The sequence below is a fragment of the Leguminivora glycinivorella genome, chromosome 20, assembly GCF_023078275.1.
Source record: "Leguminivora glycinivorella isolate SPB_JAAS2020 chromosome 20, LegGlyc_1.1, whole genome shotgun sequence".
Lineage (NCBI taxonomy): Eukaryota > Metazoa > Arthropoda > Insecta > Lepidoptera > Tortricidae > Leguminivora > Leguminivora glycinivorella.
The window spans coordinates 10,030,557-10,055,167 of record NC_062990.1 but is presented as its reverse complement, the minus strand read 5'-3'; the positions used below and the strand labels follow the sequence as shown (position 1 = coordinate 10,055,167).

Below are 24,611 nucleotides of genomic sequence, written 5' to 3'. Positions count from 1 at the left end.
TCATTTTAATTATTAAACCGTTTAAGCAACTTTAATCTCTGCGCACATTGAAATTCAACTTATTATTGAATAACCATAGCGAGTACAAGCTCATACGTATCGTCTCTAAATAAGTTTATGTCGATTCAAATAACGTAGTTTTATGTCGATTCAAACAATATTGGACTTTAAAACCTTACACTAAAATTTAAAACATAACTGACCTGAATTATCATAGTGTGTTTTGGCATTGAATGCATTCGTAGCGCGCGCCGGGTCGTTCTATTGTTTATCTATCTTACCTGTGCGTTTCCGAACAATTCTAGTTTTAGCTTTTTAAAGATCAACCTTTTGTTTGGCCGTCGGACCATCTCAGCAAAGACGCTCTTACTCGAGAGCAAATTTTAGTAAAGAACTAACTAAAAAAAATATTGTGAAAGAACAAAGCAAATAATTATATCGATATCTTACGATTAGATAATTGAAAACATCTTCTCAATTGGGCTTTGTTAAAAATGTCAAAATAGCTATTTATGCAACAAGTGCGGAAAGTAGGTGATTTCTGATGAGTGTCATATAAGCCGATACGAGTCGGAATTTCGGAAATCATCTTTGCGCACATGTTTCAAAGTTTTCAAACAATGCTTTACTTTGCATTGTGCGAGTAAATAAAAAAACATAATAAGACAAAATACTTTAGTAATTATTAAAATTAAAAGTTATGTTAGTACAATTTTCGAATTTGAAAGACATTGGTTTTATGGGACTTATAATAGTAAAGTTCAAAATAAAATAAAAAAATTGAAAATTAAAAAGCACTAGTGCGGAAAAGTATTACTTTCCACACGATTTTTATGGGACTGATAGTGAAGTTAAAGTTAAGTTTAACTTCACTATCAGTCCCAGTCATTAGTTAAGTTAAAGTAAAAAGCAAAATAAAAAAAAAATGTTAAAAGCACCAGTGAATATTGTGGAAAAGTACCTACTTCTTTCCGCACAATTTTGCTTCATGGAAAACGCACCTTTCGAGCACATACATTCTAATAGCTATTTTTATGGGACTAATAGTGAAGTTCAAAATTTAAAGAAAAATGAAAAGTAAAAAGCACTAGTGCGGAAAAATACTTTCCGCACGATTTTGCTTCATAGAAAACGCACTTTTCGAGCACATACAGTGCTATTTTTATGGGACTGATAGAGAAGTAACAAATTTAAAAAAAGTAAAAAGCACTAGTAGGGAAAAGTACTACTTTCCGCACGATTTTTCTGGGATAGACAGTAAAGTTCAAAATTTAAAAAAAAATTAAAAGTAAAAAGCACTAGTGACTAGTGCGGAAAAGTAGGTACTACTATCCGCACAATTTTGCTTCATAGAATACGCACTTTTCGAGCACATCACAGAACTAAATCAAGATAGAAGGAAAAAGTGTATCTACTTCGCGTGCGGAAAAGTTAAATAGCGAGCAACATTGTTCGCCGCGCAAGTCAGTCTGCTCCCGACCGCTGCCCGCGAGTGACATACAGTGAAAAATACAAAATGGGTTGGTATTCGATAATTAACTGTTCAAACACCACCAATAAAAGCAAGAGCAGAAAAATAAAAAGCACTAGTGTGGAAAAGTATTACTTTCCGCACGATTTTGTTTCATAGGAAACGCACTTCTCGAGCACACATACATTATAATAGCTATTTTTATGAGACTCATAGCGAAGTTCATAATAAAAAAAAAATTAAAGTAAAAAGCACTAGTTTGAAAAAGTACTACTTTCCACACGATTTTTCTGGGACGTATAGTGAAGTTCAAAATTTAAAAACATTTGAAAAGTAAAAAGCGCTAGTGCGGAAAAGTACCTACTACTTTCCGCACAATGTTGCTACATATAAATCGCACTTTCCGAGCACATACATTATAATAGCTATTTTTACGGGACTGATAGCGAAGTTCATAATTAAAAAAAATAAAGTAAAAAACCCTAGTGCGAAAATGTACAACTTTCCGAACGATTTTTCCGGGACGGATGGTGGCCTTCAAAATTTAAATAAAATTGGAATGTAAAAAACACTAGTGCGGAAAAGTACTACTTTCCGCATGATTTTGTTTTATAGAAAACGCACTTTTCGAGCACATACATTGTTATAGCTATTTTTATGGGAGTGATAGTGAAGTTCAAAATTTAAAGTAAAAAGAACTAGTATGGAAAAGTACTACTTTAAAAGTACCTACTACTTGCTGCACGATTTTGCTTCGTAAAAAACGTACTTTTCGATCACATGCATTGTAAACGCACTTTTTGAGCACATGCATTGTTATAGTTATTTTTATGAGACTGATAGTGAAGTTCAAAATAAATAAAAATTAAAAGTAAAAAACCGGCCAAGAGCGTGTCGGGCCACGCTCAGTGTAGGGTTCCGTAGTTTTCCGTATTTTTCTCAAAAACTACTGAACCTATCAAGTTCAAAACAATTTTCCTAGAAAGTTTTTATAAAGTTCTACATTTGTGATTTTTTTCATATTTTTTAAACATATGGTTCAAAAGTTAGAGGGGGGGGAAGCATTTTTTTTTCCTTTAGGAGCGATTATTTCCAAAAATATTAATATTATCAAAAAACGATCTTAGTAAACCCTTATTCATTTTTAAATACCTATCTAAAAATATATCATACGTTGGGGTTGGAATAAAAAAAAAATTCAGCCCCCACTTTACATGTAGGCCCCCCTACATCCCCCAATAAAACATTTTTTTCCATTTTTTATTTTTGAACTTTGTTGGCGTGATTAATATACATATTGGTACCAAATTTCAGCTGTCTAGTGCTAACGGTTACTGAGATTATCCGCGGACGGACGGACGGACGGACGGACGGACGGACGGACGGACGGACGGACGGACGGACGGACGGACGGACGGACGGACAGACAGACATGGCGAAACTATAAGGGTTCCTAGTTGACTACGGAACCCTAAACGTAGGTACAAAACCTTGCTTGCTGTAAAAACCTACTTCATTTTATTCCCTTACAATATACTGATGAGTACGAGTAGGTCAATAATTGTACTATCAAATACATAAACTAAATGACGTACATGTCAAATGGTAATAACTACGCAAATTCGAGTGCATGCGTCTGAGACAAGCTCTATCTATATAGCAAACCAGTTTCAATGTAGAAAGACAAGAAGGAACGGATAAAGCTTACCATAACTCAATGAAAACAGGTTTTAAAAACCCTATCGCGATAGGGTTTCGGAGTTAACTTAGTTAGTAGTTATGGTAACCTCAAAGTAACAGATTCAATAAGCTTACCGTTTTAAAAGGTTACCTTTAAAAAAGCTTACCGTTTTATTTAGTAAGAAAATTGATTGGGTAAGCAAATTGATGAAGTTAAGCCTAAAAAGGGGTTTTCCGGTCCCTGTCGTACACTAAAGAAAAGCTACCAAAGTCTACCAGTTGCCTAGCTGGGAATCGAACCCAGCTGTGAACATTTTGAGTTGAAAATTAGATTAAAATAAAAGCATCAAAGTCTTCTATAGTAAGAGGGTATTCTTCGTCTGTAATTTCACACTGAAAAGCTCGAGATAAGCTCTAGCTTAGTGCTTAAAGCTTAAGCCCTAGAAAAGCATTAGAGCCAGCTCTACTTTCTGATGGAATTATACGGTTTGAGACATTGCACTTTTTTCACCACACCAACTGGTAAAGGCTCTCTTGATACTTGAAAAACAAATTACAAAGTTGCATTTAATTTAATTTACAAGAGTGCAAAGTAACTTCATATAAATCTTAACTTGCATGTGACACACTTCTTGAGTTACAGGCGTCCATAGGTTACGGTGACCGCTTTCCATCAGGCGGACCGTATGCTTGTTTGCCACCGACGTAGTATAAAAAAAGAACTTGATGCTCTAACTGAACTTAATGCACACGAGCTGCAAAAGTGCGTACCCACTTTATGTTGAGTTGGTAAAATTGTTGTTTCAAATGTGGTATTATTTAAATTCTATGAATTAAGTTATAAATATGATGACTTATTAGTTCATGACTTTCGTATTTATTTTAGGTGACTTAGATAAGAAATGGCAATTTGGACCTATTTTCCATTTATTAATAATTATTAAAAAAAAACCCTTTTTATACACACGTTTAGTTTTAGCATAGATAAATAAAGGTAGTAGTAGTGTAGTCTCTTTTCTCTGGTTTTAGGTTGTTATTTCTACTTTTAGCTTTTAGTTCTAAGTATTGTTTTATATATTTTTTAACTTCATTCGTAGGTAGCTATGTACTAATACGGGCCACTTGCACCAATGGAGGGTTGAGCCGAGGGTTAACCCAACATTTTCATTGGTGCAAGTGGCCCTTAGTAAAATATGTCAGTCACATTATTTTTGTTTAAATACTTGTTATGCTTACTAATGATTTTTCACAACGACATAACTTGAAGTAGGTGTATTTACCTCTAGAAAATTAATAACCGTTAGTAAGTTTATTTATAGTTATAATTGCAACCTTGTGAATGAAGGGTTTCTGTACCTAAACTAATTTATGAAATTTATGCATTAATTACCAGCTAATTGATTTTAAGTATTTGTAGAGATTACTCTAACTACAAGTCCAAGCAAATGTATAGAATACTAGCTTTTGCCCGCGACTTCGCACGCGTTAAATTCGAATATTGAAGAATGGGGGGGGGTGTTGGAAAGAGACAAAAAGTAGCCCACGTCACTCTCCATCCCTTTAACTATCTTCACTTAAAAAATCACGTCAATTCGTGCCGTTTTGCCTTGAAAGATGGACAAACGAACAGACACACACACACTTTCCCATTTATAATATTAGTATGGAAGTATAGATAAGTAATTTTTATTTTCATAATTAATTTATTACTAAACCGGCGGTGAATGAATTTAATGAAACTTTTGCAGTTTTTGAATGAATTTTACAAAATCGGGTTAAAACATCAGGCCCCGTAGCCGAATGGCATTTCTACGACGCGAAACGAAAACGAAACGCCGCGAAAGGTAGTCTCCATCTGCCGCGTCAATACGCAAAAGCGATAGAGATATTAGGCTCCCCACAGACAGTCTTAAAAATTCATAATCTTAAAAAAAACTTGTATGCAATCTGACAGTTCAAACTGACACTGACAAGACACTGACAGATCTGAACTGTCAGATTGCATACAAGTTTTTTTTAAGATTATGAATTTTTAAGACTGTCTGTGGGGAGCCTTAGATATCTACGAGCGTTTCGTTTCGTGAGCGTTTGTGCCATTCGGCTACGCACCCTGGGTGGCTAGCCGAATGGCACAAACGCTCACGAAACGCTCACGAAACGAAGCGCTAGTAGATATCTATCTCTATCGCGCTTGCGTATTGGCGCGACAGAGCCAGCGGCGTATCGCTTTCGTTTGGCGTCGGAGAAATGCCATTCGGCTACGGGGCCTGGTCGTAATATCGGAAGCTCGAAAAAATCAAAATCGTCTAGATCACGGCCAATATACTAGTTTACGTTTAATAAAACTAACCGTGAATCATTTAAAACTCTTATTTTACTTATTGTTCAATATGTTTATTCAATCTGCTTGCTTTTTAACTTTCATTTGCCTTTGCGCTAAAGCCTGAATTACCTACTCCCATCTGTCTAAGGGCCACTTGCACCAACAAAAATGGAGGGTTAACTAAATTTTATATGGAATTTGACAGATGACAGCCCACTAACCCTGAGTTAAATGTTTGGTTCAAGTCGGCCTAAGGTGTTAATAAAGTGTTATTCAACTAAGGTTTACATCTTACATCATATACAAATATTTAATACTGAAACCGCAAGTTTTTGACCTGATTAGTGGTTTTGGTCAACCAAGGGAATCGTATTTCGTACGTTGTAATCGTAATCAGATACGGGCAAAGATACCGCATTCTGAATAGTGTGCGATACTTCTGATATAATATAATTATCCATACTAATATTATAAATGGAATTTCAACCAATCAATTTTAGAATTTCACCACCCCCTTTCTTCCCGTGGGTGTCGTAGAAGGCGACTGTGGGACATTGGGTTAAATTGTGGCGTAGGCGAGAGGCTGGCAACCTGTCACTGCAATGTCACAGTTTCATTTTCTTTCAACCCCTTACTTGCCAAGAGTGGCACTGAAGCTTTAGTAGTTTCATGTGCTCTGCCTACCCCTTTATGGGATACAGGCGTGATTGTATGTATGTATGTAATATTATAAATGGGAAAGTGTGTGTCTGTTTGTTTGTCCGTCCATCACGGCAAAACGGAGCGACGAATTGACGTGATTTTTTAAGTGGAGATAGTTGAAGGGATGGAGAGTGACATAGGCTACTTTTTGTCTCTTTCTAACGCGAGCGAAGCCGCGGCCAAAAGCTAGTTGTGTAATAAAGATGCCTAACCTAAAAACAGTAATATTTTACAAATAAAATTGTAATATATAATGTAATTGTAATGCAAGACAGTAAAGGAAATGATGGAAATATGTTGCTGATTTGCATTCGTCTCCATTTTAAATTAAACTGAACACAATGTTATTAAGATGCACTAAAATATAGGTATGTAAGGTACAGCGGGGCAAATCCCGACTGGGGGCCATTGTAACTGATCCATTTTTTCCATTATTAACCTATTGAGTTCCACATGTATCAATGAACTCGCCTACCATATACAAAGACAAGTGGACACTCTATTAAAAAAAATGTAGGCATCATCAATGTAGTTATGATAGTATTTAATAGGTGGCGCTAAAAAACGAGGTACGATTCTCAGCATGAAGATTGTAAATCCTATATAAATTATTCTTCCTATTACTAAGGTATATTATTATAATTCTGTCTGTTTCAGAACACGCAGTCGCTGTGGCCGAAATCGGTCATAACAGCATCATCATCATCATCATCATCATCATATTATTATAATTTATCTACATGACGTCCATAAAATAAAATCATAACTTTTATAACATAATCCACTTGATTTTCTGACGTAGTCATGCCTAACTTAGATGTTTAAACACTGTGAACTTGAATAACGTTCTCACATGAATCATCCTTGTGCTAACCAGACCACGGAGGCTGCCACGGATCAGAAACTGCGAGGTAACTTCGTTGTGACCTAATTAATCAGTCTCTAGTTACCATTACAATGTATGAAGGCGGTTAATAATGCCTATGCTAAGGGAACTTGACTTAAAATTAAAATAAAATATTTTATACCATCCACGAAAAGCATCAGGTAATTATAAGAAAACAGACAGAAATCTAATTTTTATTTACTAAGTCAGGTAGAAATATATAAAGTAACTCAATTGACCGTGACGTCACTCAATTCATATAAATTCTATATTAGCTAGTCGTTCAAATTCGTTTTGACAGTTCCTAAAAAGAAGCTGATTTGACTAGAAGGCAAGTAGCCTAATGTTTGTTTTTGTAACATTTGTCTTAAAATGTTATATAGTAATTTAAAATTATCACAAAATTCATTGTTAAAGACTATTTATTATTTAATTGTTAATGTCTAAAATTTTAAAATAATGTCATGAATACTAGTAATTTGTATTAAGTCATTGAAGTATATGAAGTCGAAGTATAAGGACTAAGTTACCTTAAAACAAGATTGCTATAAAGTTTAACAAAGATAGATATTTTTTTCTAAGATATGTGCTACATAATTATGTAGGTACTTTAAAACGTAATGAACTATCTCCTTACTACCTATGTAGTTATAACCTATGTGCTACCTATGTGTTTTTTTTTTCTCATTTTGATGTGTTTGTTGGTTATGCTTTTATGTATTTTAGTTACTCAGTGCTTTGGTTTTTACTGTTATACTGTGTAACGCTTTTGAAATAAAAATAAAATAAAAATATTAATACATTAATTATAATGCTGAATAAAATCATTCATAAAAGTTTATCCTCCTTAAAGCAAACAACACTGACAGTTATGAATGAATAAATTTTCCACGCGTTCGCTACTGGGCGGTAATATTATTTATATTTCCATATTTTGTGACTACAAAGCAAAAAATAAAATTATGCTTTATAGTAACTTAAGTAGTCACGTGTCAAACACGAGTGGTATGTTTTTTTGGTCAGCATTTAGATTTTATTGTGAAATATGCATATCAAATAGTAATTACAGATGATGTTAATTCATAAAAAAATCCTGTAGACACTCTTTTACTTTGCCAATGCTTTTAAGCATAATATATTTTTATTTATATCGCAAATAGATCTTTTATGATTTTAATTATTACCTTTATTGTTTATTTGGAATTAGTCATAGTTCTCTCCTCCACATGACATTTGCCTAGTGGAGGTCAACAAATTAAACAAAACGAATGTTCTTTGAAATAATAGTTATGTGTTTTAAGGGGCAAAGTAGTTGTTTAACCGCACGTGCCAATATTGATACCCGAGCAAGCGAAAGATTCCGATATTGAACCGCGAGCGTAGCGAGTGGTTCAAAAAGTGGAATCTTGAGCGTTGCGAGGGTTTCAAGGCACGAAGGTTAAACAAACTTTGCCCCCGAGTGAAACACAAAATTTTTCACCACACCAACACGAACAAAATACTGACTATAAAACATCAAAATAAATGAAATCCATCCATTTATTCAATATTTATGATTCAAAATCATCATTTATAGGTAAAATCTAGCAACCAGATTAAGACATTGAGTTAAACTTTGTATGAAATTACTTTGCCCCCTTGTGGATAAAATGCAATTTTGCTATCTGTTTTCGAATAGCAAAGAAAGCCTTTACCAGTTGGTGTGGTGAAAATAAGTTTTATTTTGATTTATTGCACAATTTAAATTATGTAAATGGTGCAATTATTACTTTTATCGTTTATTTAAAATACGTTTTAGATCTCTACTCAACATGATATCTGCCTAGTGGAGGTCAACAAACTTTACCTATGCGAATTTTGATTTGAAATGAACAAGTTGTATTTCTTTTTATTGATTATTTAAATTACGTAAATGGTGCAATATTTACCTTTTTTGTTTATTTAGAATACATTTTTGATTTCTCCTCCACGTGACATTTGCCTAGTGTAGGTCAATAAACTTTAGTAATGCGAATTTTCCTTCGAAATAAACAAGTTTTATTTCTTTTTATTGAAATATTTAAATTATGTAAATAGTGCAATATTTACCTTTATTGTTTATTTAGAATACATTTTTGATTTCTCCTCCACATGACATTTGCCTAGTGGAGGTCAACAAACCTATGCGAATTTTCCTTTGGAATGAACACGTTATATTTCTTTTTATTGAAAAATTTAAATTATGTAAATGGTGTAATAATTACGTTTATTGTTTATTTAGAATACATTTTTGATTTCTCCTCCACATGACATTTGCCTAGTGTAGGTCAATAAACTTTACCAATGCAATTATTTTGAAATAAACAAGTTTTATTTCTTTTTATTGAACAATTTAAATTATGTTAATGGTGCAATGATTACCTTTATTGTTTATTTAGAATAAGTTTTAGATCTCTAAGAGAAGACTCGCCGTCGCTACTGCGCGAGCAACAGTGTCGATTTTCTCTCCTGTTAATTTTATTCATAATCAGTGGTAAAACTAGTTGGCGCTATATGTGCTATACATCATTTTGTAGCGGCTATTGTGAACTTTAAATTGACGTTTAGTGCATTGTATAACTCGCAAAGAAACGTGAGTACTAAGTGAAATAGTTTTAAAATAAATAATCCTACCGGCAATTTCGTTATCTTAGCGCATCGCTCGCTTGCGCCGTTGCGCCCGCGCATGAGTCACCGCCAGACGTTATCGCGCCGCTGCGAGATCATTGGACGCTTTACATTGCTACTTTGCTGTACATTGCTGCTTTTGCTATTGCTTTATTTTACACTGATATTAAAGCAATTACAATCAAATTGACGATTAAAATGGCACCTACACGAGTTGCTGCGATGAAAAAAAATTGCTCAGTATGCTCTGTAGAGATAAAAACAACTGAGTTTTTGAAATGTAAAAAATGTAAAAAATTCTTTGAACTGAACTGTACAAATGTAACAACTGCGCGCTTTCGATTAATGACAACACTTAATAAGCAACAATGGAAATGTTCTAAATGTGTTGTTCTTCCACCGGACTCTCCAAGTCATCCAAATCATCAAGTGACACAAACAACAGTACAAAAACAGAAAGAAAAATTACAAACGCATGCGACTACAAGCTCTATCAGCAAGGAAAAATGTGTCACTTTATCGCCGTCTGCAGATACTGCTACTAGCTCACCAAATGTTGCAACATCGTTTAGCTCATTCGATTCAACACTATCAGGTGAATCAAGTCAAAATGATAGTTCTCAAAGTCTACCAAATTTTACTCAACTTTCCCAGATATGCGAATTAAAAGATCAAATCGTGACATTAAACACACAACTTACAAGCGCTCACGAAGAGATTGACAATCTAAATGCTGAAGTAACTAGGCTAACTAGAGTACAATCAGAAATGGAAAGGCAAATTTCAACCCTGAAGAACCTACTAGACAGTAGTGGTGCAACATATAATAAAACAACTCCCAAATCAACAAAAAAGAAATCAAAAGTTGGCTCTACTAAAGCTTCCATTGAGCCCCTGGAAATCCCGGCGGACAAGGACAATGTCAGCTTACAAATGCGTTCACCAAAAGTTATACAAGATAGTAATAAATCAATTATAGAATCAAATAAAAATCAGGAAACTGCTGAAAATCAACGAACAAAACCAACAATATTTATATGCGGCGGTGAACAATGCGTTGGAGTAGGCCCTAGGCTTCACCAAATACAGCAAGAGACTGATCTTGTAAATTATGAAATCAGTGCCATCATCAAGCCTGGTGCGTGTACGAAGTCAATATTAGAGACTGTTAGTAATAGTAAGTACATTGAGGGTGACAGAATTGTACTGTCAGTAGGCGAGCATGATTCCAATCCTATGGATATATTCACTTACTTGGGAGATGCACTGAAAACTTTAAATAAATACCCCGTTTTTCTGCTAAATGTAGGCAGAAACGCAAATGACTCGGATAATATTGATGTGTTATGTATTTCCGAATCATTCCTTAAAAAACACGAGGCATCTATCCTACAAATAGAGGAATACAAAATGGCCGCATATTTCTGTAGATCAAAAAAGACACGTGGAGGTGTCTGTATTTATGTTAAAAACTCTATAACGTGTCATAATATACAATGGGTGTCGGATATGTCTATTGAACAACATTTCGAAACCTGTGGGATCTTATTACCTGAACTTAACCTTGTTGTTGTATGTGTGTATCGAAGCCCAAGCGGTGATTTAGAAACATTTATGAAGAATTTTGAAACTCTACTTGGTAAATTAACACTTCGAGTTCAAAATTGGAAGCGTAAGCTAGTTGTTGCAGGGGATTTTAATATAAACTTATTGAATAATGATTTAGCACAAAGAACTTTTCTCTCGACTATGAGAAAATTTCACATTAGTCACACGATAAACGAACCAACTAGAATTAATCATCAGTCTCAAACGTGTATAGATAATATCTTAACCAATTATTCTAAATATAATGTCAAAATATTAAGTTTGGGAATATCAGATCATACTGGCCAAATAATTATAATACCAACGAGTCGTAGTTTCAAAGAAAAACATTGGTTTAAGACAATTAGGCGATGTGATTACAATTTAGAAATATTTTTGAAATACTTACAGCAAGTGAATTTTACTAGTGTGTTTATGGAATCCGATCCAAACGCCGCCTATGATGAATTCATTACAACATTTAATATGATTTTTAACCTATGCATGCCACTTGAGAGTGTTAAAATTTATCACAAAAAGAAGCAAAATTGGAAATCACGAGGCATCTTAAAGTCCAGCAAATCTAAACGTAAAATGTATCTAGGAATACAAAAAATTAAGCGAGACGACAGTATTTTACATCATTATAAAATATATTGTAAGATTTTCAAGAGAGTAATACGACAATCAAAAATTATGACGAATGATACTTTTATTAAAACAAGTGTAAATAAATCTAAAGCAACTTGGAGCTTAATTAAGAAACAGACGTGTACTACAAATTCTATACCAACTATGATTTCTAAGATCCAAGCTGGAGGGGTAAATATATCGAATGCTTCTGATATAGCAGAAGCATTTAACACATATTTTATTAATCAAAATTTACACTGCACTAATCAATCACGGAAGTATACCTCATCTCTATTAAGTACTACAAATAGCATATTTTTAGCTCCCGTCGACGCCTACGAAATTAAAAGAATAGTAAAAAAATTAAAGAATAAAAAGAGTACAGGTTACGATGGTATACCTATGACAGTCATTAAGTCGTGCATAGACCTAATTGTTGAACCTCTGGTTTATATTATAAATTTGATGCTAGAGACTGGCATATTTCCCAACCAACTGAAAAAAGCGTTGATTAAACCCTTATATAAAAAAGGAAGTCAAATTGAAATGGGAAATTATAGACCTATTGCATTATTACCTGCTTTTTCTAAGGTATTTGAAAAAGTTATTCACGAAAGACTAAGCAGTTTTCTAAACAAAAATTGTATTATAAGTTCATCCCAATTTGGCTTTCAAAAAGGCAAATCTACATCTATGGCTGTGTTCAATTTATTTAAGCAAATATGGGATAACGTTAATGAGCGTAAACCATGTATTTCACTATTAATTGATATGTCGAAAGCCTTTGACTGTGTCCTACATAACGTACTTTTACTGCAACTTGAACACATTGGAGTTAGAGGTAATGCATTGCAGCTAATCAAAAGTTATTTGACAAATAGACAGCAAGCTGTGCTTATTGAAAATTATGACAGGCAAAACAAAACGATTGAGTACATCCAATCTACTTTTCAAAAGGTTGTTCTGGGGGTACCCCAAGGAAGTGTGTTGGGACCACTTCTTTTCCTTATTTATTTGAATGAACTTCCAAATCAAATGGAAGAACCATGTGTGATGTTTGCGGATGACGCAACTATATTGTTCACAAGTGAAAATAGGGACACAGATATGAACGACATAATTAAGCGCAGCCTTAGATCACTTCTGGAGTGGCTGGACACTCTAAATCTAAAAGTCAATCTGTGTAAAACGAAGCTGATTCAATTTAGGCACTATAAAACTCCAGCAATTCCACTAGATGTATCGGATGCAGGAACTCCTATTGAAGAAATTACCAGTGCTAGTTTTCTTGGGATGAAAATAGACTCTCACTTAAATTGGAAGTCTCATATTGAGCATATAAATAATAAGATATCCAGTAGTTGCTATGCCTTATCTCTACTTGCTCAAACATGTTCCGAAAATATTGTACTAAATGCTTACTATGGAAATGTCTATCCCTTACTTACATACGGAGTTATCTACTGGGGTAATTCTGTAGATGTTCATAAGACATTCAAATTACAGAAAAAATGCTTAAGAACTGTATATCGTATGTACACAGAAGATTCACTTCGTGACGTATTTAAAGAAAAACGTATTTTGACATTAGCAAGTATTTACATCTTAGAGCTATGTATATTTATAAAGAGTCAAGCTGCATATTTTGTTAAAAAGTCTTCATTAAAAAATAATATAAGAGACCAATACAAATATGACCTATATCTTCCACGGGTTAACAACTCTATGTACAAAAAGAGCACGTTTATTATGGCTATCCGTATTTTCAATCATCTTCCTCTCAATATCAAAGCGCTAGACGGAATTATGTTTAAATGTAAGCTCAAGAGTTGGCTGATTGAGCAAGTGTTTTATGACACAAAAGAATTTTTTGCTAGTTAATAAGACACCTATGTAATGTTAGATAATAAGCTTAGTTATAAAATGGGTAGGTTACCTACCATAATTGTACGCCCTAGCAGGCAACTGTTGATACTTCTTGTATAAAAAAACACCTATGCATGTACACAGTTATACAATAAAATTCTATTCTATTCTATTCTATTCTATTAAGGCTGTGCCTTGACATTGAGTATGTCGTGGTCGACCACACTTCCGGCTGGTTGCCGGAAATGGAGGATCGGTTACTTGACACGGATACTTATTTATTATAGCGTTTTTGAGGTTAGGTGTCACAGGGATAAAATTACGCAAGGAATTAGTATCATTATATACGTAAAGTTCACGCCTGTATTTCGTATAGGAGAAGGCAACAATTCAAACTATAAATTTCAGTATCAATCTTGGCAAATTAAGGGGTTGAATGTTGAAAGTAAATCGTCACTACTTTTAAAAAACTTGTATCTTCGTCTGTCAATAAAAATAAAATTGCAGTAAGTATGTATGGAATGCATATAGACTTACTGCGTTTTAACTTTGAGGAACAGGGTGAGATACGAGATTTTTTAAAAGTAGTGACGAAATGAAATTGTGATATTGAAGTGACAGCTTGCCAGTCCATTGCCTACAACATAATACTTAGAACAGTATTCCACTGTAGATTTTCCTATATCCCACAGTCGACTTCTAGGACACCTATGAGAGGAAAGGGGGTGGAAAATTATTAACTTGTAACTTGTAACCACACGGGGAACACATAATTGCATATAAAATTTAAATGGGGGGGCTGATTTTTGAGTCTCACTGTCACTAAAATACCGGTTGAAAACGGTGACTTGCCTATTATTTTCAGTGACATTTTTTTGAATTCGAACGCGTGAGACTCAAACTTTCATGCCGATGACATAAATTTGACGTCACGCTGCATATAGGATGATTCAAGTTTTATTTAATTATTAATCATTATTCATCAATCATTTTAATCATAACTTCAAAACTAATCTATTCATACGTGAAATAGATTAATACTTACTTGATACGTGAAAATTAAGTAAATTAAATTATTTGTTTATTTTTTAAACATACGTTATGAAATAGATTTGTTACCATATTTCGATAAATAATAAAAACAAAACAAATTGTTTCCCTTTTGTTTCAAGTATCAAATAGGTATTAATTATTCCACGTATGAATAGCTTACTTTTGAAGTAATTTGTGCATGATTAAATGGATTAATGAATATTTATCAAATATATTCAAAGATTAATTATGACAATAAAACTATTTAAATCATATAGGCAGCGTGACGTCAAATTGATGTCATCGGCATGAAAGTTACGGGCCCTGATTACAATATTGTCCCGTGTGGTAACAAAATAAGAACTTTAACAATCCTGGGGTATCGTAGAAATTGACTGTGAGATATATATATATATTATAATTGTGGTGACGACAATGAACTAGCAACCAGTCACAGTAATATCACAACTCCGTTTTCTACCCTTTAATTGATAAGAACGGCTACTTGAGTAGTTTCATGTGCTCTACCTCCACCTTTTGGAAAAATAGGCATGAGTTTTTGTATGTAAATATAACATTAAGTATATGTTTTCTGTATTTATACCATTCAAATATAAAAGAAAATGTAACTACTTATTGCTGAGGTTGCAATATAATTGTAACAAGCGTTAGGTATTCCAGTCAGGGAAAATTTTATGCATAAGTGCTGAGTATTGCTGAATGTACAAGCATCAAATAACTGACGACCGAAATATTCAAATATATTATCGGAATACATCCTTATTCCTATTGCAAGAAATATGTCGATATATAAAAAATAAAAATATAAAGTAAAAAATAAATAGGTCACTTAAAGCAGTTGCCACTACGTACTTGATGCTGATAGTATCCTTAAGTTCCAAATTGGGGTATAGGGGTCCTTGGTAGTGTTTTTATACCTACATAATATTATGTATTTATGAGTTATCCAAAATAGTTAAATGAATGAGTTATCCAAAATTTATTTTAAATTATATTTGATAATTATGTCAAGAAAGCACAGCTGAAATATAAAATACACTATAATTATATGTTTATTTTATATTTAAGATGTGCTTTCTTTATTATTAAAGAAAACTTTAGAGACAGAGGTCTCGTCTTATAGTCAAATAAACTCTTTAAAAATATAAACAGTTTTGAATAAGTAACTTAATCACATAGTTCATACACCGTATTTTGTTTGTTTTCCGTTAAATTCGACACGTCGTTAGGTTCAATATCAGGAACCAACCTGTATATCACTTTTAGTGAAATTCGCAAAAAACAATTTTTCTACGGATTCATACATAATAAATGAATTTATTTGTGTAAGATACGAGTAAGAATATCATTCAAGTTAGTGTCAAGTGATTGACGGCACATGTCAAAACAAATAACATTATGAATTTTTAAAGGCGTCACAGACGTGTTCAGTAATTATCTTTTTTTTTAATAACTCGATAACCGTAAGAGTTAAGATGCTAGTTTCTTAGATAAATTAATTATATTTGATCTAAAGAACCTTCCCTTAAAATTAACGGAATTCAATTAAAACACGGTGTATAATTATGTTGTCCCATTGGACTATGTGTATATGAAGAGTTTTATTACTTTTAGTTTTCTGGAAATAAAGTAAAATAATTGCGTTTTTTATTGATTTTTGCATGTATTAAACTTTAAATTATTACGTACCTACTGCATGTTTAGTAAATAACTAATTATTTAATAAGGTTAGTACAAATTGATCATTAACTCGTGGGAAATATGGTGCCATGTCTCGGTACGAATAATGTCGAATAATAACCTATAATGGTAGTGCCTTGAAATAATTAAATGATAAATTGACGTACAGATGCCCATTAACAACTTAATTATCAAATTGTTACTTTGCTAGTTACAATGTAACTGATTTGCACAAGATAATTCACTTTTCAATGTCATTCATGTATAAACAAAAATTTTAAAGAATTTAATCCTTTTTTTGTTCCTAAGAAAATGAAAAAAAATGCACTTACCATTTTCAGATTTTTTCCTATTTTTGGCGACGATTACACCATTGCCATTGGTGCCATTGCTCTGGCTGGGTAAAGCGACGGCCAGCTCCTTCATTTTCACTCACAAAAAAAGTTCAAAAAATTAAAAAAAAAACACGCTCGCTTTTCGCGCTATTTAAAACGTCACTTTGACAGGACAGCGAGAAGTACAGTGCTATTATGCGATTATAGAACCAGTTGCGAACGGCCAAGGCAATCGCGGTGGAGAAAAAAAGATAACGTTTTTTTTAGCTGTAACGAGTGCCGGTGGCCGTCGCTAGCTCACAAATGCCCTGAGTTAGTTCCATTCCGTATATTTATAGTTAATTCTTGTTAATTGTGTTCAAATGTCTTGACGTATGCAGCTATGTCATCTAATTAAATAGCATATTGAATGACTTAAATCAAGAGAAATGTCAAACAAGGACCGTAAAGGATTGGATTAAGGCTTAAAATGCACTGATTTTTTAATGAGATGGTTTTAGTGTTATTTTATCTTCTAAGCAGTAATTAATTGATGGAATGTGAACGATGAAATACATTATAATTGTTGCAACAGATTATTTCATTTTATCTTTATCAAACTTTCCTAGGGTTATCTTATTACCTGAACCCCTTAAGCTTTTGTTTTATTTTTATATTTGAAACATTTGAAAAAGTATTTGTAAAAAATGTTGCACATTACATTTGCCTACTTATTCAATACCTATAATATATTTTTACGTAATTTGTCGTGTAAAATATTACTGCAGGCGACTGTACTCTTTCTTGCGGCCAAGCGCTTTTCTTTTTTATTCGTTTAAATACCTAGTAAGCAGTGTGCACACAGTAGGTAGCGGTCAATAATAAGACCAAGGTTTTAGTGCTAAGAACCCATACAAGACGTAATTATAAGTTTGGTCCTAACCTAACTACCAGAGCGTAATTAATTAAAAAGAAATAAATTGAGCAACAATGATTAATATTGTAAACGAGAGTTAAGTTAGTAATGAAATGAAATATTTATTTTCCAAGTAGGCATATTACAATGCGCATATGAACGTCAGCCTCGAGAAGATTTCAGTCCCCACTCAGGGCTATCCACCATGTTACCGGCAAGAAACTCGGCGGGCCAAACAAAATAAATTTCGCTTCACAAAAAAAAAATCTTTACTAAATAAAAATGAATAATAAACAATTATTACATGAGGCTATTTTTTATCGCTAGGAGAAAGAATGACTACTAGACTACCTACAGCAATGCAAGACAGAAGGCACTACAGTTAAATAATCACAAAATTTAAATTTTGAAAAAAAAAACCCCTACATAGTGGATCGGTTTTCATGAAACATGTCTAAGAACACTTCCGACTAACTCAACCTAAAAAAACTAAATCTAAATCGGTTCAATCGTTCGGAAGCTACGGTACCACAGACAGACACATACCTACACAGAAGAACAGACAAACACGTCAAAATTATAACACCCCGTCGTTTTTGCGTCGGGGATTAATAACCACAAAATTAAAGTTCCCTACATAGTTGACCGATTTTCATGAAACATGGCTAAGCGGCTTGCGTGGAAGACGGTTGCGCGATGGTCGCGCGACGGCGATGCGACGCATACGAAATCAAACCTTATCGATACGGAAGTAGACGATGCGATGAGACGCGACAGCGACGGTCGCGCGACGGTCGCGCGTCCGTCGCCCACGCAATGTCTTGCGGCGTAAGAATTTACACTCCCGACTAATTCTTTTTTTATTTATTTATTTACAACAAACAATTCAGCTTTCAAACAAAAAAAGTAAATCTAAATCCGTTCATCCGTTCGGGAGCATGCCACAGACACACACACACACACACACACACACACACAGACAGACAGAGAGACACGTCAAACTTATAGCAGTTTTTCCGTCGGGGGTTAAAAAAAAAGAGTTCTTCAGAAAAAAATATGAACCTGATGCATGTATGATGAATTGCTGTGACGTCATAAGTTTGTACTAATTTCTGTATTTCATAGTTTTTGCAGATTAATACCAATAGCTGACTACAGTGACTATGTTGCTTGGTTAAGCATGTTTTACCAACGTTCATTAGAATCACTGATTCAAACTTTCACGATTTTTACACATATTTAAAATTGCAAACGGGACTTAATCGCGTATTTACTGTAGTTTGTGTTTAAAACATAGTGTTCATTAGAATGATAGTGATAGAGCGATGAGTATATATATATAATATACAACCTGTTTTTATTGAATTCCGTTAACTTTAAGGGAAGGTTCTTTCTAGATCAAATACAATTAATTTCTCTAGAAAACTAGCGTCTTAACTCTTACGGTTATCGAGTTATTAGAAAAATAAACATAATTACTGAACACGTGTGTGACAACCTTTACCAATTCCTAATGTTATTTGTTTTGACATGTGCCGTCAATAACTTGACACTACCTTGAATGTTATTCTTAAGGGTCTCTCACACTAATAAATTCATTTATTATGTATTCATACATGATACAGTGATGAAAAATTTATTTGCGAATTTAACTAAAAGTGATATACAGGCTGGTTCCTGATAAACCTAGCTACGTGTCGAAGTTAACGGAAAACAAAAAAAACACGGTGTATAATTTATACTGGCAAAATTTGTTCAAATTCATATAACATTTATTCTTTCTTTTGGCCTCAGAAGTGCGTGGTTAAAATTATTCGGTTTTCCCATGTTACACCGTGAAGCCTTCCTCAAAACAAAAATCACTCTAATCAATACAATGTACAAACCATATGGCCATAGAGGTCGCTAAGACGATACGGTAGGGGTCAACCCTCCATACAAACGCTCTCGACTATTTCCTCCCTGGTTTTTGAAGATAGAGCAATGATTTTTTCGAAACAGATTGTTATTATTTTTATCTGTGTCGGACCGTTTTGATTTTTTTGATATTCTGCTTTTTAAAGACTCTAGAGCCAATCAAAAATTTCCAAAAACGGCCTTTTTCATTGTGGCGCAAAAAAAGGTGTGATACTCAAGATTGGTAACAATTAACCAAAAAAAACTAAACGGTACGACATAGATTATTTCATTGTTATTCAGATTCTCAAATTTCGTTCCGATTGATTAAGTTCTGAAGGAGGAAAGAGTCGAGAGCGGAGCCTCGATTTTAAAGATTTTTTTGAAATATCTTTTGACTGAGTTGTTCTTAATGGACAATTTTTTTTCGATAAATCTAGTTAATAACACTTGTATATTTAACTAAAATTCCCAAGTTGAAAGGGGGGCTCCTTTCCATTTTAACATTTTCGCTACCGCTCTTAAAAAAAAATTAAAAAAAAAAACCCCCCGACCGCGACATAGTGGACCAATTTTCATGCAACATGGCTAAGAACACTCCCGACTAACTCAGCTTTCAAACAAAAAAAAAACGAAATCTAAATCGGTTCATTCGTTCGGGAGCTACGATGCCACAGACAGACAGACACACACACACACACACACAGACAGACATACAGACTGACAGACAGACAGACAGACAAACAGACAGACTGACAGACAGACAGACAGACACGTCAAACTTATAACACCCCGTCGTTTTTGCGTCGGGGGTTAATAAAATAATAATACAAAAAATTGTCTCAACATAATTTCAAAAATGTGAAATTTTCCCAGAGATCTAAAACAGAACTACGTTAGTATTAGTCTTTAACCCCCGACGCAAAAACGACGGGGTGTTATAAGTTTGACGTGTCTGCCTGTCTGTCTGTCTGCCTGTCTGTCTGTCTATGTCTATGTCTGTGGCATCGTAGCTCCCAAACGGATGAACCGATTTAGATTTAGTTTTTTTGTCTGAAAGCTGAGTTAGTCGGGAGTGTTCTTAGCCATGTGTCATGAAAATCGGTCTACTATGTCGCGGTCGGGGGTTTTTTAAAAATGTTAATACTTTATTGAGGAGGCAAACGATTACCGCCGCCCATGGACATCTAAAACACCAAATATCGCCTTTTTCCTCCATAAAATTAAGAAAATTGACCCATTTTGTCGTGTCACAATATTTCTCAGTAGCTATAAATTCTGGGGATTACCTTTTTGTATTCAAACAATGCACGATTAAACTAGTCACCGGTTACTAAGAAATATAGCTTTTTGTTTCTTAGTTATTTGAGACGTCAACTTTTTGACGTCATTAAAAAAAAAAGCCGTTTATTTCTCACCAGAATAATTAACATTATAACGAATGAATGAATGAAAGTTTATTCACAAGAACACTAATTAGTAACTAAGTAAGGTAAGTTCAGGAGTCTTTTTCCTGAGTGAGAACCCTTTTTTATAGGGTATTGACGTCATTTAACTGAATAAAATAACAAGGAAAATTTCCTAAATGGTGTTTTTGTCGTAGGGGCTTTTTGGTACTCATACATAAACTCATGAACTAAGAGCCTAGAGTCGCCAGACCTTTTTTGGCCGCCAGACGGTTATGTTTTTAACACTGAGCTCCGACGTTTCAAGGACGGCCTTGTCCCCATGGTCTCAGAGCAAGTCCCGTTTGCAATTTTAAATATGTGTAAAAATCGTGTAAGTTTAAATCAGTATCTTCAAAATTGTATATTTTTTCAGTAATATCTCTATTTCAGTCGCTAAAAAACACTTAAGTAATTTTATAAAATACTGTAGTTATACATTTTTTCTTGCAAAGTTATCCCTAAAAACTTAGATAGGTAAAAACCACTTTTATTTTGTGCAAGTTTTTGAGGATAACTACAAAACGATGAAGTGTATGACAGTGTTTTATAAAATACTAAAGGTGTTTTATTAGCGACTGATGTAGAGATATTTCTGAAAAAAAAAATGTAATTTCGAGGATATAAAAATATCGAAAGTGGCGCTAGTTTCGTCTTACCCGTTTCCGCCTTAAAAAACGCGTTGATGCAGTTTTTTAATTTATTTATCTTCGCATATCCGTGCCTACTGTCCACTTGTCAGTTAACTTGACTTGGTGAAATACGCACAAAGTGATAACCTGAAGTCAACGACAATCTTAGGATGATATTTAAATTGAACCCGTAACCATGAGTATAATATTTGACGCTCTGTTGGTATAGGGTATCGTAATTATAGACCGTCGACCAAAATTTGGTGGTTCGCCATCGCCACTAAGCTTGAATGATCGTATTCTTGGCTAAGGGCCTAGACTTCCCACGAACGTGCATATATTTGCCTCTCTGTCTCTTGAATGTTCAAGAGCGATACTAAACAAATAGTTACGTTGGTGGCATTTCAGTTGAGTATTTTAAACTAGAGATGCACCGAATATTCGGTTACTATTCGGTATCCGGCCTATTCGGCCCTTATTTTAATATTCGGCCGGATACCGGATAGTGATGTACTATCCGGCCGGATACCGGTTGCGCTATTTTTGATTGAATGATTTTGGAGTAAACAAATTAAATGTAAAAAGAAACAGTTACGCTTATAATACTTATAATCATAATAATAATTAAAAAAAAAAAACGCTGACACTGACGAACGTGTCTTTGGATAAATTTTCACAATTTTATTTATTTTTATTGCCGTTCTTGGTTTTTGTGGTTCAGTTTTTGTGTATTTCTTACGCTACATTAAATCATGTACAATAATGAAAATGCAACGGTACAATTATCAAAATACACGCATATCAGCATTGAACTGTCAAACGGCGATAAGTGCATTGTGAAATTTGTGAAAATGATAACAAGGTCACGCACCAAAGCGGTACAAAGAAACGCACGCCCACCATCCCTGCCCGCCTCGTCCAGCTCCCCGTCCGCATCCTCATCGGGCGACGAGGGTCCAGCGACGAGAGCGGGCCGCCGCCGCCGCCGCCACCACCTGCGCGACGAGGGCGGCCACCGCTGCCGGCACGCTTGGGGCCTGCGGGACATCCTGCCCCGCCCACGGCTCCCGCTGCCGGTGGTGTAGTGCATCGCATGACATGGGGCCACAGAGGGGGGAACCCGGCTATCCGCGTACCGTTCTAGAATGCTGCCTCTGTTCCAGGCACTCGAGCCATCCACCACCGTATCGGAGCAGCGTCTATCGGATCAGGTGCGCGTCATTCAGCGGTCAAAGCGGTTGGATGACGCCACACTTGATCGGCTTCGCCAGGAGGCTCTCGCTGCTCGCGCGGACCCCGCCTCGGGGCGGGATTTGCCCGCCATGTCGCCGGACCCGGTGCCCGAACCCGACCTGGCACCGGAGGCGCCGCGGGTTGATTCCGGTAACGACGGCGGGGACTTCGCGAGTCAGAGCGTGAGTAAGCCTGCTAATGAGCAACTGAGGAGGTCTTTGGAAGAGGCGATTACGCAGCTCACATCGCTCGCTCTTCAGCATCGCTCCACAAACAATCCTAGGCCACGATTACCACGTCTGCCCATGAATAGACGCAATCTAGCGTTAATGGGAGCCTTAAACGCTTTACTAGAGCCATTTATACGGGCTAGTAAAGATCTAGATGATACACACTCGATCATGTACTGCGGAGCCATCGCGGCGTGCCGTGTTGCTCGAGTCAAGTTTCCGGACGCTGACCGTGCAACTAGGACCGTCGGAGGTGTCCCTGCATGGCAAGTACGGATCGAGCGTCGTATCAACTTAGGACTCTCATTGCAAAGCTGATCTGCTTCAGAGGGGGTAATAATCGCCCCCGAGTAATGCGCTTTGTGAACCAGGCGTTCGCGGGGACGGACACCAGACCCCGCGACTATTTGGCCAATGTCACAGAGCGCATCGACTTCCTGAAGCAGAAAGTCTATGCATGGGCAAGCCGTATTCGCCGCTACAGAAAGCGTGTGGACCGATTCCAGCAGAATTGTCTTTTTCAAAGCGACCAAAGGAAAGTATACCGAAGGTGGGAGGAAACCGACCGTTGTGTGTCTGACGTGCGGCTGCCGGATGCTACTGCCATGTCTGATTTCTGGCGTAGCATCTGGTCGGTGCCCGTCGAACACACGGAGGTTGAGTGGATGACCGTTGTCGAACGCGAGTGCGAGAACATCGAACCTATGGGGGCTATCACCATCAGCCCCGACGTAGTAAGTTGTGCTACCCGTACGGCCCAGAACTGGAAAAGTCCTGGACCGGACGGATTGCACAACTTCTGGCTAAGATGGTTTCGATGCTCGCACTCGCGTTTGGCAACGCAATTTCAACAAGCCCTCGATCTTGGTTCTCTTCCACCTTCTCTAACAACTGGTGTTACTTTCCTGCTCTATAAGTCCGGTAGTACCACGGAAGCAAAAAACTACAGACCCATTACATGCTTGCCTGCACTCTACAAGCTCCTTACATCCATTTTGAGAGCAAAAATTAACGCGCATATTGTCGCTAACAACATTCTGGCTCCCGCTCAAAATGGATGTAAGGTTGGGTCCCGTGGTACTAAAGAGCTCCTCCTCATAGACATGACCATTTGCCAACAAGTTCGGCGGAACAAGGGGGGCATCTCGGCCGCTTGAATTGACTACAAGAAGGCCTATGATTCGGTGCCTCATTCATGGCTGGGAAGGGTATTGGAGCTGTATAAACTTGATGCAGCTTTAATATCCTTCCTGGCTGCATGTATGAGGCAGTGGACCACAGTCCTTCGTCAACCAGGAGGCAGGGATGACCCCCCTGGCCCGCAGGACTTCATAAGGATTGAGCGAGGAATATTCCAGGGTGACAGTTTGAGTCCATTATGGTTCTGCTCTGAATCCCCTCAGCACGCTGCTGAAGGA

General features: G+C 35.7%; 1 protein-coding gene across 2 annotated transcripts in view; it reads right to left on the bottom strand.

The window, feature by feature from the left end:
* Positions 1–17,157, bottom strand: part of LOC125237008 (GTP cyclohydrolase 1) — a 48,049-nt gene extending 30,892 nt beyond the window's left edge. For both annotated transcript variants that reach the window (XM_048143923.1, XM_048143925.1), the window contains exon 1: positions 16,860–17,157. In XM_048143923.1, the coding sequence (XP_047999880.1) occupies positions 16,860–16,862 (3 nt within the window). In that variant the 5' untranslated portion in view covers positions 16,863–17,157. The remainder of the gene's footprint in view (positions 1–16,859) is intronic.
* Between the last annotated feature and the right edge of the window lie 7,454 nt (positions 17,158–24,611).